The 17,581-nt window shown below is 39.2% G+C and overlaps 1 protein-coding gene across 1 annotated transcript in view; it reads right to left on the bottom strand.

The window, feature by feature from the left end:
• Positions 1–17,581, bottom strand: part of LOC145435464 (uncharacterized) — a 440,390-nt gene that overhangs the window by 252,312 nt on the left and 170,497 nt on the right. Inside the window, exon 12 of the mRNA XM_080312744.1 lies at positions 1,965–2,132. Within this exon, the coding sequence (XP_080168870.1) occupies positions 1,965–2,132 (168 nt within the window). The remainder of the gene's footprint in view (positions 1–1,964; positions 2,133–17,581) is intronic.

Genomic DNA, 17,581 nt, shown 5'->3' with positions numbered 1-17,581 from the left:
TGACCGCCCGCCGCAGTGCTTACAGAAACTTTGTTACATGTTGTCATTTTACAGTGGGCTCCATGGAATACATGGTATTGCGATTGGAGATATAGCGACATGTAACGAAAAATACCAATCGCGAAATATTCCGGATGCAGCACAATACATATTACAGATTATTAAAATACTGTTACATATTGTCAACTAGTATTGAAGTCGCTGGCAGATTGTGTATGCTTCGACCCCATTTTAAAAAAAAAGTTTGAATGATTTGAATTTCAAGTGCAAACGAGCTCTCTTAAATGAAAGGCTTAGCTGGAATTCATCTCCAAGGTGTAAACAAGGGGTCGCCAGCCTTTTTACTATTCACGGCCGCATTTCGATTAATCATGTAGCCTACGGCAGCATTCAAGGGCTTAGTGGCGATGAGCTAGCTGGACGCCAAATACTGATATTAAGAGATCCATGTCCATTTCCGGTGAGCTCCGGACTTATCTATTATTTCATATCCGCTTACTACACGCAGCGAAATCGCGAGTGGTCACGTTATGGTAGGCTTACCATACGTCCTCTTTTAAGAGGATTTGTCCTCTTTTTTGACTTTTTTGAAAGTGTCCTCGGAGGACGCCCTTTTGTCCTCTTTTTTGAGATTTTGTCCTCTTTTCTTAGGATTTAGAGCAGATTTAGAGCAAATTGCTAGTGACATGGCACATTTTAGCCCAGAAGTGAAGCTCCGACGGGTGAAAAACGGTAATTTTAGCTCTGAGCGAAAAGAAGACCTTTTTTTTTTTTTTTTTTTTTTTTAGTCATCCACCTGGCGAAGTGGAGTACAAAACGTTATTTTGAGATCTGAGCGGAACAGATGACCTTTTTTTTTTTTTTTTAGTCAACCGATCACAAAGTGGGAATAATTAGCCCAATTTTGAAAATTTGACGCCGGTTTTGCAAGTTGGATATTTCTGAAAAAGTGTCCTCTTTTTTGATTTCCAAAATATGGTAAGCCTACGTTATGGGAACGGTTAAGATCGAGCGAAGTGCGATTCAGTAATGCTGCTGGTGACGTCATATTTTGTGTTACGATTGTTGATATAAGATGTTATTTTGAATTCTCTACTAGTTGCTGACGATTACCCCTGACGAGTGTCAGCCGAAAATATTCGGGTTCATTGCAATATAAATATACTATTCAATTGTATATTGAAGTTATGTACCTCCAAGAAGCTGTTCAGATTCACTAATGAATTTCGTCTTTAATGGTAATAGTTTCACATATTCCTATCAAGAATGAATCCTTTCTCAGCCCATGTGATCCCATTCACTAGTAGAGTTGATCAAGGGGTATCTTCGAAAACTGAGGGCAAGTTATATACAATGATGCATCATGCTGTGAGCCAATTGTTATTAGTCACTTTATTGCATGCTGTTAATTCTTGACCTCCCAATTGGACAATCAGTGATTGACATAGCTCTCTCCACCCAAATTGATAAACAACTTAAAAGTATGAAATTGTGTCCAATTTTCGGCCTAAAATCCTAAATTTAACATTGGCTCTTTTCAGCCAATTACCTCGCTATAGATCAGGGACGCCATACCAGAGCTGCAAATTATTTTCCGCGTTTGAAACAGCAACAGTTTATCTAGAATTCCCAAATTCCATGCCACGACAACAGGTGTATGGAACCGCATCGTCTAACACTAAAACGGCCTCACCAGTTAGATTTATGTCATGAATATTCCTATATTGATCATATCTACTCTATCGCTTCGTTAACAATTTTTAAAATGTAGAAGGTTCTCTGTGCTGCAAAATACGAAACGCCTTCGGTATTCGAATTACCTCCGACGAGTATTGGTAAACGCCAGAACAAACGGTGAACGATTTTATGCTGCATGGTTTTTGAGACGAAGCAGGATGACGAACAATTTCGAATCGTTGGGGACATGTCTTCTTGGATATTACGGATTGTTCATGATGACGCACCTGGATATTTTGATCCCGACATCCGTTCAATACTCCTTGCAACTTAGTCTTGGTGAGACAACAATATTGGAGCACCAATTTCTTGCAATCTAACAGCTTCAGAATGTGAACGAGTATTTCATATCCATCTTCATTCATTGAATTGTCGATGATACTGAGCTCTTTCAACTAAAATGATAAAATATCGTAAAACATTACTTTTATTAGACTTCGAAAATGAAATCGAATTTTCTGTCAGTAAACTGTAAAAGACTATTAGTATCACATTACTATGCTACGATTGCTTCGCCATCATTTCAAGTAAAATAATATTGCAATTGTGGCTGGGCAACATCGAGGGCTCGAATGATACGATTCCGAATCGAGAATTGATCCTCGAGTCGATTAGAATGTTCTAGATTGCATTTGATCGAATACACTCAAACACAATAGAAATTTGTAAAATCACCTATGAGCTAGTTTCCTGACATTATTTGGAAACTCGGTCTTCTCAGTAACAAATATATGGGGCCGATTTCAACGTAGAATTCTGTTCACTGGAATGATAGCAATCTCTGCCTCTTTCAAAAAGTTGTCGCCATTAGGATATTGGCATGCAAATCCGTCCGATTGAATCCACCGAGACGGCAGGTCCACTGTGTTTGGCAGCTTTAAAGCATACCTTAATGTAGTTTTTATGATTACTAATCTACTAGTGATCACTCGATAACGACAGTATTAGGGTTTAAACGGTGCCCAGCCAGTATTCATAAACACTTTTGGGAAGTCGAAATGAGACACTCGGTCTTTACGTCACTCAGCAACTATATAGAATCTCAAATGTCATAATAGACAAAATCAACAGTTTTTAATGTCGTGTAATTTATACTCTGTTTTACCAATGATTTAAATTTCGATTGCATGTAAAACGAACTGTTCTGAATGCAAAGCCACGAGGCATCTAACTTTAAAAATATACATTGATCGCTGTGCAGAAAAATACTCTGGGCCTGCAATATTGAGAGCAAAATCCACTTCTAGGCTTTTTTAAGAAATCGCTAGCGCCGATCAGGTGAATGAAGAGGGGCCTAGCCCTATATAAACCTCTAACACTTGGCTGGAATTTCTGGAGGCGACCTCGGTCAGACTCGAACCCGCAACCAATTGGTGTTGCAGCCGTGGATCATACCATTATGCTATCTCGTCATTGCAATTAAGCTTAGAGCACGGTTGTCAAACTCAAATGGCTACTCGGGTAGGATTGAAATCTTCAAATCTCTCACGGGCCTGACCATCAGTCAACTCGTTTCAAAATTTTGCCACATGTCCGTATTTTCACTTGAATACTTTATTATCAATCATATATACATAATAGTGCATTAAATCATATCACGGATCATAGGGTTTATATTCTAGCAACGAATTTATTCTCCAACAATGGAATTGGCAAAATTGTGATGATTTGATTGTTGAGTACAGTTATGGAGCCCTAAATCAGTGGCACTAACGACGATATAAGTTCGTGTATTTCTATGCTCCCTTTTTAGTCGCTTGTTTGTTTGATTTGAGGTATTCGTGGGGTTTGTCGACTACTATGGTCATTTACACCAGGCCAATGTGCTTCATTTAAATTTCGTAGCTGCTGTCCTGCAGCACGGGAATTTCGATACCCAAGTGTTGGAGGATTACCTCATCCGCGTCAGCGGTGTCTTACAAAAGTCTAGAGGTGGGCCGTGCTATAAGTCGGCAGTTACGGAAAATAAAAAGAATGTCGGCCTGGTGTAAATGACCCTCGTAGTCGACAAACACCATGAATACCCCAAAACAAACAAACAATACCTGCAGCACGGTCCACTTATAGGCTTTTATAAGACGCCACTAACGCGGCAGACTAGGACAACTAGAAAGTTTTTAGCATTTCCGAATTAGATTATAATTATAATTAGAGCTATAGAATTTTTTCAAATTAGATTACAATTAGAATTAGATTAACACAGTTATTTCCAAATTAGATTATACTTACAATTAGAATTTGGCTACTGAATTCGGAAAAACTTGGAAATCGAATGAAATTGAGAAGGATGATATTGCTGAGTGTTGTTACCCGCATTCATGTTGAATCTGAGAGCAGCACTAAATTTATTGTGAGCAAATCTCTACCACAGTCTGAGTTGATTAAATGGTCCCACAAAGCAATAAAACAAATCCAGCAATATAATTTTCTTCACCGTATTGCTAATCGCAGAGGAGAATTCGAGATGTGTCCATCGATCTCGAACCAAATGCTATTGGCCCGTAGTCCTTACCCGATGGTTGTTATAACAACCTGGATTGGATTCCAAAAACAGCATAAAAAATTATACCGTTAATTAGTCGAGTGGTCTAATAGTGAAGTCCAAACCCAAAAGCGGACTTCGACCACTTACCCATTGGTTTTTACTACATTCCTTAAAATAGGGGGGCGCAAGACTCAGGCAACTTTTGAAAGGGGGCGCTGAAGAAGAAAAGGTTAAAAACCACTGGTTTGGATTTTCATTATATTAGATATCAAGATGTCAGTATCGCTCGACACGGTGGATTATTGTTTTGACATATCAAATGAATTGTATAATTTCTACATCAATCTATTTATATAGGCTATTTCTATGACTAGACTGCCATAAAGAATACGTTATGGTTTTTGATATTTGTTGAAGAATTGCACTCCCATTATACGAGACACTGAACACTGAACAGTCACTGATGTAGATTCTCGACGTATGATTGTGAATTCGAGTAAAAAGTTTGTTCGATGAACCGATTTCAGATATCAAAATTGCTAGTGTTCATTCAATCAATAAAGTTCTGCTTTATATATTTTCGGATTTATAAATTCATAGCTGATAAATTCAGTTTTGCACATCCATACTCTTGACTTGAAGTTTACATAAACATCAATTTCAGATATGCTATTGTGGAAGCGACTGGTTAGATACACTGCGCGCGGATAGAATTCATACAACTGAATTATTGTCGATGGATTTATGTGGAACAATATAGTATAATATTCCGATCTGCAAGTATTTAATTCTATGCTGTGGCTTATTTATATTAGGAATAACTTTAAACGATTGTCTGCCTGTAGTGAGCGTAAGGCAAGCATTGGCGAGTACGCCATGTATGAATTTACAATGATTTTGGTGGTTCGTTGAGATTCGTGTAAACGGTGTGTTGCCCATTCAAAAATACCGGATATGAATTTTCTGCTCACGTGAAATATATTTTGATATAGTGCTAAACAGCTCTACACTTCACTCTCACACGCATAAGTAAATAATTATTGAATCCCATATTATTGAGTAATTTGTGGAGAGCGATGATGAAATGAAAAACGTCACGAGTAATAGTCCTGGAATGCTCTTACGGTCGTTACTATTCGGACAAACACCGATTTATCGTCAAAGAGAGAAAGTTTTAATGATAACAACGAGTTTTGCGTAATTAAGCGACAATCGACCACTTTGCAGTGACCTCGTATTTTAGTCAGGTTCGTTGAATCACAATGGAATGACACGTATATCGAATCAATAAATGCAATGGCCTTTGATACCTTTTGCTTTACAATTGGTAGAGTAGACACTGACATTTATCAGGCATGATGTACTAAGCGTTCTGTGCCTAAACTGAATATTTTATTAGAAAAGCGAGTTTATTCACACCAAAAGAGCAGAAATGGGTGGTACACGAAAACAAAACTTGACTCGGGATTATATCGCGGTCAAAAATCTTACGGCCTACAGGCGTGTATGTGCATACCTTTCTACGTTCCTCGTGCATGTATAATTCGCTTTGAAATTGTGTAATCAATTTATGCCGCGGTATCATTCTGAGATCGGTTCAGGATCCGTGCGCGATGGGTTTATATTCACACCCGTACATGAAGGGTGCTATACTGGTAGGAATACACACTCTTTGCGCTATTAGTGTGGCCTTTACGTGCGCGCGGAAGTTTACCAGCTATCATCCGAATGTTCCATATATCTGTGTGAGTTAGTAATGTACAATGTATCTAATAATGCGTTATCATAAAACAAGTTCGTTTAGGATTGGGATTAGATATTATTCATCTGCTTTATCAAATATCGGGATGGCTTGATTACACTGGTCAACGCATACTTTTAGGCAGACAAAGTAAAAGTGGTGTTGAGGTTTCTGAAGGGCACTGATTCCGAATATGACCTTGGTTTTTTCAAATGACCCCTATTTATGGAGACGACCCATGGGGCTATTTGGAATAAAATCTCATAATTTCGCTGTGTGGGCGGGATAAAAAGTCGGCTCGGTCGCAATATAAAGTTTATAAATTCAATTTACTTGTTATTTTGATACGCTGAAGACTGTTTTAAATTAAAATACAGCAACGGAATTATATTTCGGGGTAGTTGATTTATCATAATTGGAGACTTTACGGATATCATGTAGCCTACAAAAAATAAACTCTAATCATATATATAGGTAGTTATCTGAATACTCAAATTTTGTTGCATTAGTTGTATCAGTTTCATGCCAACCACCTATTTTAAATTCAAAATAATCAGTTGTAATATAATATTAATAACCTGTCTTAAATCAAAATTGGTTCTTGCACTATTTTCGGTTGTAAGCAATTTAGTGCAGCTTTTCGAAAGGTTCCAGCAGCAGCCTGCCATAATATGCCCGTCGCATCTGCACTGATTTCCTTCTAATGTTGTTGTAACATATTGCTGGAACCTTTCCCCTTTCTATTCCATCTAATCCAGTGGTTCTCAACGTTTTTCACCTTGCGGACCGGTAAAATTTCAAAAAATGTCTGGCGGACCGGTGAACTTTAAAAATTGAAATAAACCCGAAATGTAAATTATGCAACCGTTGTTTGCAGTTATATGGTGTTAGAGAGTGACATTTAGAGGGATTTGATCGTAATTAATTATCTTCCTGACGGCATCCATGTGATATTATGGTAGTGAGTCTGCTAAGTCCTAGTAAAATTGCATTGTCCAGATAAACGTGCTACCGCCAAGATTCGTTAACAGTCTTACGCGCCGAAGGCCGTGGGTTTAACTCAGTGGTTCCCAAACTTTTTCGACTCATCTCCCTCTTATCAAGTTCGATACTAATTTTCGCCCTTCACAATTTACGGATCCGAATAAGAGGGCATATAATTACGAAGTTTATGTAGGGGAGATGTGGTACCGATGGATCAAAAATTGGAAAATGATCGCTGACCTCAAAATGTTCAGCCGAAAACGGCAGATCTTTTGCTGGCGCAGCACTTCGATACAAGCTCTACCTATCGCGCACATACACATGAATATCCGTCTTTTCAAAAAATATTTATGGACGTTCAAAATTCGTTGCTCGAACGTGTCATCGGTCCCCACCGGGTGGGTCCAATGGCACACGACCCGGGGACCTATGACACACATTTCCTAAAAAACTCAGATGTGACAACTTTTCTTGCTCAGTATTATAATCTAAGCTACAGAAAGCCAAAGAAGAATGTTTGATCGCAACCGTCAACACATAGAATAAATATTAACTCAAATGTTGTCATAAAATCACGTTTCGATTTAGGCTCGGACCTATGAATTTTAGGGTACATACATATTGCCCGAAAATCGACTGTGTGACTTCCAAATACCTCGTTATAGCGACAAAACATCATATGCAATTATTACATAAATATCTTCTGTACGTAGGCATGTTTCATTTGTTTCATGATTAGTATGCTTGATTATTTTGCTCGATTTGGCTATTGTATCATCGGTCCCCATCCTACGAAGTTTATACATGAATCGAAAAAAATTCATCTCAAGGAAAGTACTGAAAAAAATAATAGGTGCCAATATACAGCCTGATACAAGCCCTACACTTCACAATAAAATTGATTGCTTGTTTGTTCGTGTTGAAGGTTACAAAGAAAAATGTATGTGTCGATCTAAATTTACTTTACACCCCCCAAAACAAAAAACATCTGTGAGAGACCCCATAGCTCGCACACGTCGAATTTTTTTGTATGTGAGGAAAGATTTTGCCAGCATGCTATTGTAGACAAGTTCACAGAGTGTAATCATGGAATTATCATAGAGAATTTTCTAAGTATTTTCGGTCCCAGTGATCCATCGGTACCACATCTCCCCTACCTTTATTCACCTAACTCTGATCACTGATGGAAACTGACTAAAACAAAGGGTCATTTTTCCGACTAGGTGCTCGGAAAACCGGTTTCCGCGTCTACGTTCCGTTAAGTGGAGCTTTTTTCGCGTCATATGCAGAATAAGTCCTCTTTACGTGCAAATTTTGGCCGCGGTAATTAAATATATCTCACTTGACGTTCTAACATTTTTGCCCCCCAGTCTCTCCTTTCGTATTTTATCCCTCTTGTTTCTCAAAATCGCCCACTAGGGGGCGATATCGCCCACGTTGGAAACCACTGGAACCGATCACGCCAACTCGAATAATATTCTTCTCTTTGACAATATCGAGAGAAGAAGCGTTACAGCCACATTGTCGTGCTACCTTGCTCATTGCCCACTGCCACCAGACGCAGGCTACTCTGCCAACTACGAATACAATGCGTACCGCAAGAAAGCATCCTACAGCAGCTATACCGGCGATGCGCAAATCCGACCGAAAAAGCACTACGTCAGCCCACCTCCAAAAACATTGGACTTGGAATCCAGTGGGCGACAAGCCAAACTTCCGGAGGCTTCGCCCCCAGACCCCACATTTGGGTGGATGTTTTCACCTGCACTTGTGAGCACATTCATTCTACTCGGTGTAAGCAGAGAGTTTATGTAGCTTAATCGCGCCAATAGCGAAAATATTCCATCATTCATGACTTAATCGGATTTTACGCTGCCGAATTTTTGGCACATCTTTCGGAGTCCCATGTCAGCCCAGCCTTTATTATGTGTTGGTACGTCGTGGCGTGGTAATGGCTGACGCCGAAATGCCTATTTCTATAAATCATGGGCGGGTAACATACAGCCCGCGTTCCGTATCCGGCTCGCGGACAGATTCCCGTCTTGGTTGATAATGTGGCCCGCCGGCCGGTGTCCGGTCAAGACCGAAAAACTATTACCGAAAAAGCTATTACCGAGAATGGACACCGCCGAGAATGCAATGTATGCAATGCAGGCATGTTATGCATATATACAGGTCGTGTGCATGTGCAATTGTGCATGACGGCTTTGCCACATTCGGTGTCGATTCTCAGATACAAATTTCTCAACAACGCCTTCTCAGTAAGTTAGAATCTTGTCATTGTCCATTCTCGGTAATAGTTTTCTTGGTACTGATATAAAACCGTAAAGGCCGATAATGCATATCTTCTCGCTTCTACTAACTTACACGTAAGCTCCATTCTCGCACGCTGCGCACACACGCAAATAACTCGGCAGACTAGGGCCACGGAGGCTCAGTCTATACCAATATCGAGAAAACCATTACTGAGAATGGACATTGCCGAGAATGCGTGCGAGAGTGGAGCTTACGCGTAAGTTCGTAGAAGCGGGAAGACTTGCATTATCGGCATTTACGATGTGCTCGACCTTAATGAATTGATATCTTGGTAAATTTGGGGTACCGGGCTTATCGAACGCCTTGAAGTCTTCATTAAGGATTGCACCATGTGTTGATTGATGAGAGAGAAGTTGAAAGTGCGGCGCCTGTATGGCAATGGTGTTCTCACATCCACATTGTCTTTGTCATTATCGCCTAGAAATGGCTTTGAAATGACATTGTTTTCGTTACAATACATTCATGATTTGCGATTCAGTTTTTGTATATGTGGATAAATGGGCGAATAATGTATCGATTCAGCTATCCGGCCCGCCAAGTACTTAATTCTCCTGCATCCGCCCCTCCGACTGGAGAAGTTGCTCGCCCTGCTTTAAATCATGCGTAATTCTCGGAGAAGGGCACCTAACTAGCAAGACGTTCAGTGACACTAAATCGCGCGAAGAAATTGGAAAATGTTGAAAAAAAAACACGCTATGATTGATGTTCATCTGCAAAATAATTGTGGGCCGTTTTCAAGCGCGGCCCCATTCCAATTGAGAGGTTTGGAGTGCCCCAGTTACGGTCCTGCTCAAAATGAATGAATCGAAAACGAACGATCGCGCAAACTGCGCTCCTTAGCTATGAGTCAGCTCGTATCTGTTCTGTACTTGTAGCCTTCAACATTGCATCTTGAAATTAAGGAATAACATTGTAATATACTTGGCGGACCGGCAGTAATGTCGTTGCGGATCGGCACCGGTCCGCGGACCGTTGGTTGAGAACCACTGATCTAATCAACAATATTAACAAAGAATATATCAAGATGACTGAACAGGAAGTGAAATTTAATGTTCATGTTTGGTCCAAGGTTTCCATATGCAGATACCAATTCTCGAACCAACTGTTTGTAGTTGGGTGCTTTGTGATCGTCCAAAATGTTTTATATGCTACATCCTGGAAGGTATTCCATGCAAGGAGCACCTTTCTTAATATTAAATTGTCATCCTTGGCCCGTATTCTAATCTGAGATCCATCAAAGATTCCAGAGTTGAGCTTCTCGCTTGATATTGATACTTGATATACTCACTTTTTTGGCTTCATGGAAAATTATTCATTTAAAAGTGAAAAGAGATGAGAAGCATATGAATATCCAAGGTAAGCTTTCCAGGGACAAATTTGATAGCTTAATATACCTCTTTCATCTTGGCAGAGTGACCGATGGTTACAAGATAAAATATATTACCATCGAGCAAAAGAACAATTTTTTGGCTTGACAAACTGTTTTTTAACGAAGTTCTCGCATCAGGTCATGTTAATATTGATGGAATAACTGATAACGACATGAGTGTCCTAGTCCATTATAAATTTATGCTCAGCATAAAAGTAAAAAAAGATTTATTTCCTACCAAGTGAAATATTCAAGGGTAAATACAATGATTTGAAGCTTTTTTAGGGGTACAAACATGTTATTTTTTAGAGGCAATCTGGAAAAACAAATGTGATGTGATATTCGTAATCGGCAACCTTGAAAATCCCAGAAACACCTCCTAGATGTTCTGTCATTTTTTTCTTCATTTTGTTGACCAGTGTTATCTTTCTTTGCGGAACGTAATCGTAAAAATATTTACGGTGCGATGTGTCGTGAATATTATTGAAGGTCAGAATTGATGAAAGTATATTAGCGTAGAGATTAGTTTGGCTTGGGTTAGGTTAGGTTCGATTTAGGATTTTTTGGGGGGGATCGACATGATGTTTCTTGATAGCACAAAACACGCGAACTCACACGCGCATTGACATGTCGTTATTTGTAGCTACTTTTTAGCGACATTTAGTGACCGCATTCCGCGTGAAGAATGAGCATTATGTCACACTTCATGTACGCTAGCTTTCTCTACTATTGTTGGACATAGCTCCATCCGTCATAATTTCCATTTTACAGCAACCTTACAGAACAGACCTGTCTGGGGAGAAATGCTCACTTTTCGGTCTAAAATCGTAAATTGTGTATTGCCTCATATTCTGTGATTAATTCGCAATAGACCAGTAACCTCATGCCAAAGCTGGAAATTCTTTTCTCTATTTACACCAGCATGGTTTTGATAATAGTAATCCGCAAGCTCTAAGCCTGGGTCGCAAACACGCGGCCGACGAGGACATTTTGCTTGGCCACGTCAAAATTTTGGATATCCAATTAGGCTATACTTGGCAGCAGTTAAGTGCAACATTTCTTTTTGTCTGATTTGAAAAGTTATCATTCACTTTAAATTTGCCCAAAAACATAAAACTACTGATCAAACTTCGTATATGGCATCACTTTCAAACGCTACCACGCGATGGAAGATCTGCTATCACATGGAATAGCCTAATCTTGATGATAAAACATGAACCTTATATGATTCGAGACTGGAAATTGTGACTTTGAGTTTGAGGCGACCTTTCGCAGAATTACTCGGAATGACTAGTTGACAAGATGAAAATGACTCGAGTTGACTCCGAGTAACTCGGAACGTCGTGACATGGTTATAACCACAGACGCGAAAATTATTATTCGCGTGTCCAAGGGGGTAGTAATAGATGATAAGCTCGTGACATGGTATTTCGCTATCGACGCAAGTTGTTATAACAAGATTGAGCATTATGTTGCCCCCTTAATGTGTGGTCAGTTGCATCTTTGATCCCTTTATCCATACCTTTATCGCTGATTTAAGATGGTGAATACTGTAGTGCTACGCTCCACCGCTGTACCACCAGTGAATTTAAATCCAACGCTGTTTTATTTTGACTTGGGCAATGACGCAATCAATAGACTATACTGATTAATATGACACCCAAAATCTGGATTCGACTATGGTGCCTATTTCTCATAATTTTGACAAATGTTGCGTACTCCCTGCCATGTACAATGACAGTTCTAGTAAAATATTTATAAATGTGGTTTTTATTCGTGCCACGCATAAATTGCTAAAAAAATTGTAAATCACAATGTCACGATATTTGCGGAATCTCAGTCAGCTATTTCGGTTAACCTTCAATCGGACAATTTCACCTCGTCAAATACGACATACTTAAACATACATTAAATACCCAGATTGACGCTGTGGCCCGCGGGGTGATCAAAAACTAGGAAATTGGATCCCGAGTAAATATGAGTCAAGCATCAAACACTAAATCGATTTTCTTCACTCAGCCGGCTATAAGATTTATACCATGAGGTATTATCCTATAATATATATTGACAATATGACCGCCCGCCGCAGTGCTTACAGAAACTTTGTTACATGTTGTCATTTTACAATGGGCTCCATGGAATACATGGTTTTGCGATTGGAGATATAGCGACATGTAACGAAAAATACCGATCGCGAAATATTCCGGATGCAGCACAATACATATTACAGATTATTAAAATACTGTTACATATTGTCAACTAGTATTGAAGTCGCTGGCAGATTGTATATGATTCGACACCATTATAAAAAAATAGTTTAAATGATTTGAATTTCAAGTGCATGACAAACGAGCTCTCTTAAATGAAAAGCTTAGCTGGAATTCATTTCCAAGGTGTAAACAAGGGGTCGCCAACCTTTTTACTATTCACGGCCGCATTTCGATGAATCATAGCCTACGGCAGCATTCCAGGGCTTAGTCGCGATGAACTAGCTGGACGCCAACTACTGATGTTAAGAGATCTATGTCCATTTCCGCTGAGCTCTGGACTTATCTAATATTTCATATCCGCTTACTACACGCACCGAAATCACGAGTGGTCACGTTATGGGAACGGGCAATATCGCGCGAATTGCGAAAAATTTCAGATTCACCAATGCTGCTGGTGACGTCATATTTTGTGTTATGATTGATGATATACGCTGTTCTTTTGTATTCTCTACTAGTTTCTGACGATTACCCCTGACGAGTATCAGCCGAATATATTCGGGTTCATTTCAATATGAATATACTAATCAATTGTATATTGAAGTTCTGTACCTCCAAGAAGTTGTTCAGATTCACTAATGACTTTCGTCATTGATGTTAATAGTTTCACATATTCATATCAAGCATGAATCCTTTCTCAGCCATTCACCAGTAGAGCAGATCAGGGAGCCTTACCAAAGCTGCAAATTATTTTCCGCATTTCCATCAGCAACAAATTTTCTAGAATTCCCAAATTCCAAGCCATGACAACAGGTGCATGGAACAACATCATCAAACACTAAAACGATTTTTATCACTCTTTCGGCCTCGTCGGCTAGATTTCTGTCATGAATATTCCTATATTGTTAATATCTACGCTGTCACGACGTTAGCAATTTTAAAAATATACAAGGTTCTCTGTGTTGCAAAAGACTAAACGCCTGCGGTAATCGAATTACCTCCGACGAGTATTGGTAAACGCCAGAATAAACGGTGAACGATTTTATGCTGCATGGTTTTTGAGGCGAAGTAGGATGACGAAAAATTTCGAATCGTTGGGGACATGTCTTCTTGGATATTGCGGATTATTCATGATGACGCACCTGGATATTTTGATCCCGACATCCGTTCAATACTCCTTGCAACTTAGTCTTGGTGAGACAACAATCTTGGAGCATCAATTCCTTGCAATCTGACAGCTTCAGAATGTGAACGAGCATTTCATATCCATCTTCATTCATTGATTTGTCGATGATACTGAGATTTTGCAACTAGAATGATAAAATATCGTATAACATTACTTTTACTAGGTTGGTGGTTCGAGTCACGGCTCTGCCATGTTTCTATGTGTCGGAGGTTTATCTGGGCTCCTCATCGCCGATCTCGCTGTATATACAGCGCCTTGAAAAGCCCAGAAGAAGAGAGAGCCGAACTCTGGAAAGATGGCAGCCAATGACCAGAAAGATAAAGCAAGACCGCAAAGACATTGTGTTAATGCAATTCATGTGCTGGGCGCAAATAACCATATGTGCGATAAGCGCCAATAATGTAATAAAACAAACAAACAAACTAGGCTTCGAAAATGAAATCGAATTTTCTGTCAGTAAACTGTAAAAGACTATTAGTATCACATTACTATGCTACGATGGCTTCGCCATCATTTCAAGCAAATTAATATTGCAATTGTGGCTTGGCAACATCGAGGGCTCGAATGATACGATTCCGAATCGAGAATTGATCCTCGAGTCGATTAGAATGTTCTAGATTTCATTTGATCGAATACACTCAAACACAATAGAAATTTGTAAAATTACCTATGAGCTAGTTTCCTGACATTATTTGGAAACTCGGTCTTCTGAGTAACAAATGTATGGGGCCTATTTCAACGTAGAATTCTGTTGACTGGAATGAGAGCAATCTCTGCCTCTTTCAAAAATTTGTCGCCATTAGGATATTGGCATGTAAATCCGTCCGATTGAATCCACCGAGACGGCAGGTGTACTGTGTTTGGCAGCTTTAAAGCATACCTTAATGTAGTTTTTATGATTACTAATCTACTAGTTATAGCGCGATAACGACAGTATTGGGGTTTAAACGGTGCCCAGCCAGTATTCATAAACACTTTTAGGAAATCGAAATGAGACACTCGGTCTTTACGTCACTCAGCTACTATAGAGAATATCAAATGTTGTAATAGACATAATCACCGGCTCCTAATGTCATGCAATATATACTCTGGTTTACCAATGATTTAAATTTCGATTGCATGTAAAACAAACTGTCCTGAATGCAAAGCCACGAGGCATCTAATTTTTAAAATATACATTGATCGCTGTGCAGAAAAATACTCAGGGCCTGCAATATTGAGAGCACTCATAGCAAAATCCACTTCTAGGCTTTTTTAAGAAATCGCTAGCGCCGATCAGGTGAATGAAGAGGAGCCTAGCCCTATATAAACCTCTAACACTTGGCTGGGAATTCTGGAGGCGACCTCGGTCAGACTCGAACCCGCAACCAATTGGTGTTGCAGCCGTGGATCATACCATTATGCTATCTCGTCATTGCAATTAAGCTTAGAGCACGGTTGTCAAACTCAAATGGCTACTCGGGTGGGATTAAAATCTTCAAATCTCTCACGGGCCTGACCATCTGTCAACTCGTTTCAAAATTTTGCCACATGTCCGTATTTTCACTTGAATACTTTATTATCAATTATATATACATAATAGTACATTAAATCATATCACGGATCATTGGGTTTATATTCTAGCAACGAATTTATTTGCGAATAATGGAATTGGCAAAATCGCGATGATTTACCTGTTGAGTAAAGTTATGGAGCGCTAACTCAGTGGCACTAACGACGATATAAGTTGGCGTATTTCTATGCTCTCTTTTTAATCGTTTGTTTGTTTCATTTGAGGTATTCATGGGGTTTGTCGACTACTATGGACATTTACATCAGGCCAATGTGCTTCATTTAAATTCCGTAGCTGCTGACCTGCTTCACGGCCCACTCATGCTTTTATGAGACACCATTTACGTGGCAGACTTGGACAATTTAGAATTTCTAAGCTTTTCCTAATTATATTAGAATTATAATTAGAGCTGTACAATTTTTTCTAAATTAGATTAGAATTAGAAATAAAGCTACACGTCTTTTTTCCAAATTAGAATAGAATTATAATCAGACCATCACAGGTTTTTCAAAATTAGATAATAATTAGCATCAGAATTTGGCTACTGAAATCGGAAAAACTTTGAAATTGAATGAAATTCTGAATGATAAATGCAGCAAAAATTTCAGTTCATATCCAATCACAGTGAAGTCTCATAACCAAGAGATTGGTTAACGTCTGTATATCAAGCTTTGCTCGTTTTGCACTATACTAGGGGTCATCAACAGGCGGCCCGCGAGGTCGTATCTTGCGACCATCGATCTGATCTGTGAATTTGGAAGAACGCGAATAAAGCATTTTGAAATGCGTAAATTGATTTCAGTTTCAAATTATTATTGTTGTTGTTTTAAATAAACCTATTCGTCTGTCCGCAACAACACTATTCCTCGCTATAGCAGAAATAGCTTCAACGACGGCAACAGTATTCCATCGATGGAGAGTCAGCTGGCATGAATAGGCATATTGCCATGACGTACAGTGCACTCGACACCGAGACGCTTGGAAAACTAGGGCTATAGGGCGTCCCCAAAGCCAATATTTAGGATGAGATAGTCTTTCACCTAGCAACATGTCTGGATAGCCCTAATATCGAATCGTTAGTAGCTGATCACTGCGTATGCAGTGCCGTACGAAAAGCCCAGTTTAAATAATTGAACTCGAGCTTCGAAAATCGTCAGCAAAAGACACTGAAGTGGTCGTATGCAAACGAGATAGATATAGATGATGAATGGATACGTGACTGGAAGTAGTCCAAAAAGAGTTCCAAAGGCAAAGATCAATGAACATTGCAACATTCATTATCATGGCACAAATAACATGATTCGGCGATATGCGTCACAATTGTTCCAGAAAACAAACATACAAGCTAATATGCCAGTATGGCTATTATTCGTCGCACAACAACTACTAATTCTTTACGGTGTAAGTGATGCGATAGAGGCTTGCCTCTGGATATCCCTGTGCGAGAGGGACTCGCTGCAACATGCCGCGGTCAAATAGGCATTTTCAGGAAAACAATAAATTAGATTAGAATTAGAGCATAAGAACAATTCGTAAATTAGATTGGAATTAAAATTGAAGCATAGAAACATTTTAGAATTAGATTAGAATTAAAATTAGAGCATAAGAACAATTCAAAAATTCGATTAGTGTGATAGCAGATGAAAACATGGTGATGACACTTTATATGTTCAGATTAGAGATGGGTGTGATGATTGATACAATTTCCAAAGAAGCGCTGAGTACAAAAGTATCTATCATTCCAGAAGATTGAGCATGAGACCATGATAGAGACTTGGATAAGGTTAGAATTTAAACGTTTAATCTGGATCGTTAGTTGCTTCGTGATAGCGCAAAAACTACACGAACACAACCACGCGCATTTGTATATGTTGTTTCTGACGACTTCTTACGACAGCTCAGAACCCAATTCCTCCTACAGAATTTGTATTCAGCAACACTGGCCGTACGCTACTCTTCTATGCGTCTGGGAGCATTGTACTGTCGAAGATGAGCAGATTATGA

Source organism: Botryllus schlosseri, chromosome 3 (genome assembly GCF_051294905.1).
Source record: "Botryllus schlosseri isolate E-star chromosome 3, Bs_hap1, whole genome shotgun sequence".
NCBI classification, from domain to species: domain Eukaryota; kingdom Metazoa; phylum Chordata; class Ascidiacea; order Stolidobranchia; family Styelidae; genus Botryllus; species Botryllus schlosseri.
This window is presented reverse-complemented; position numbering and strand designations above follow the sequence as displayed.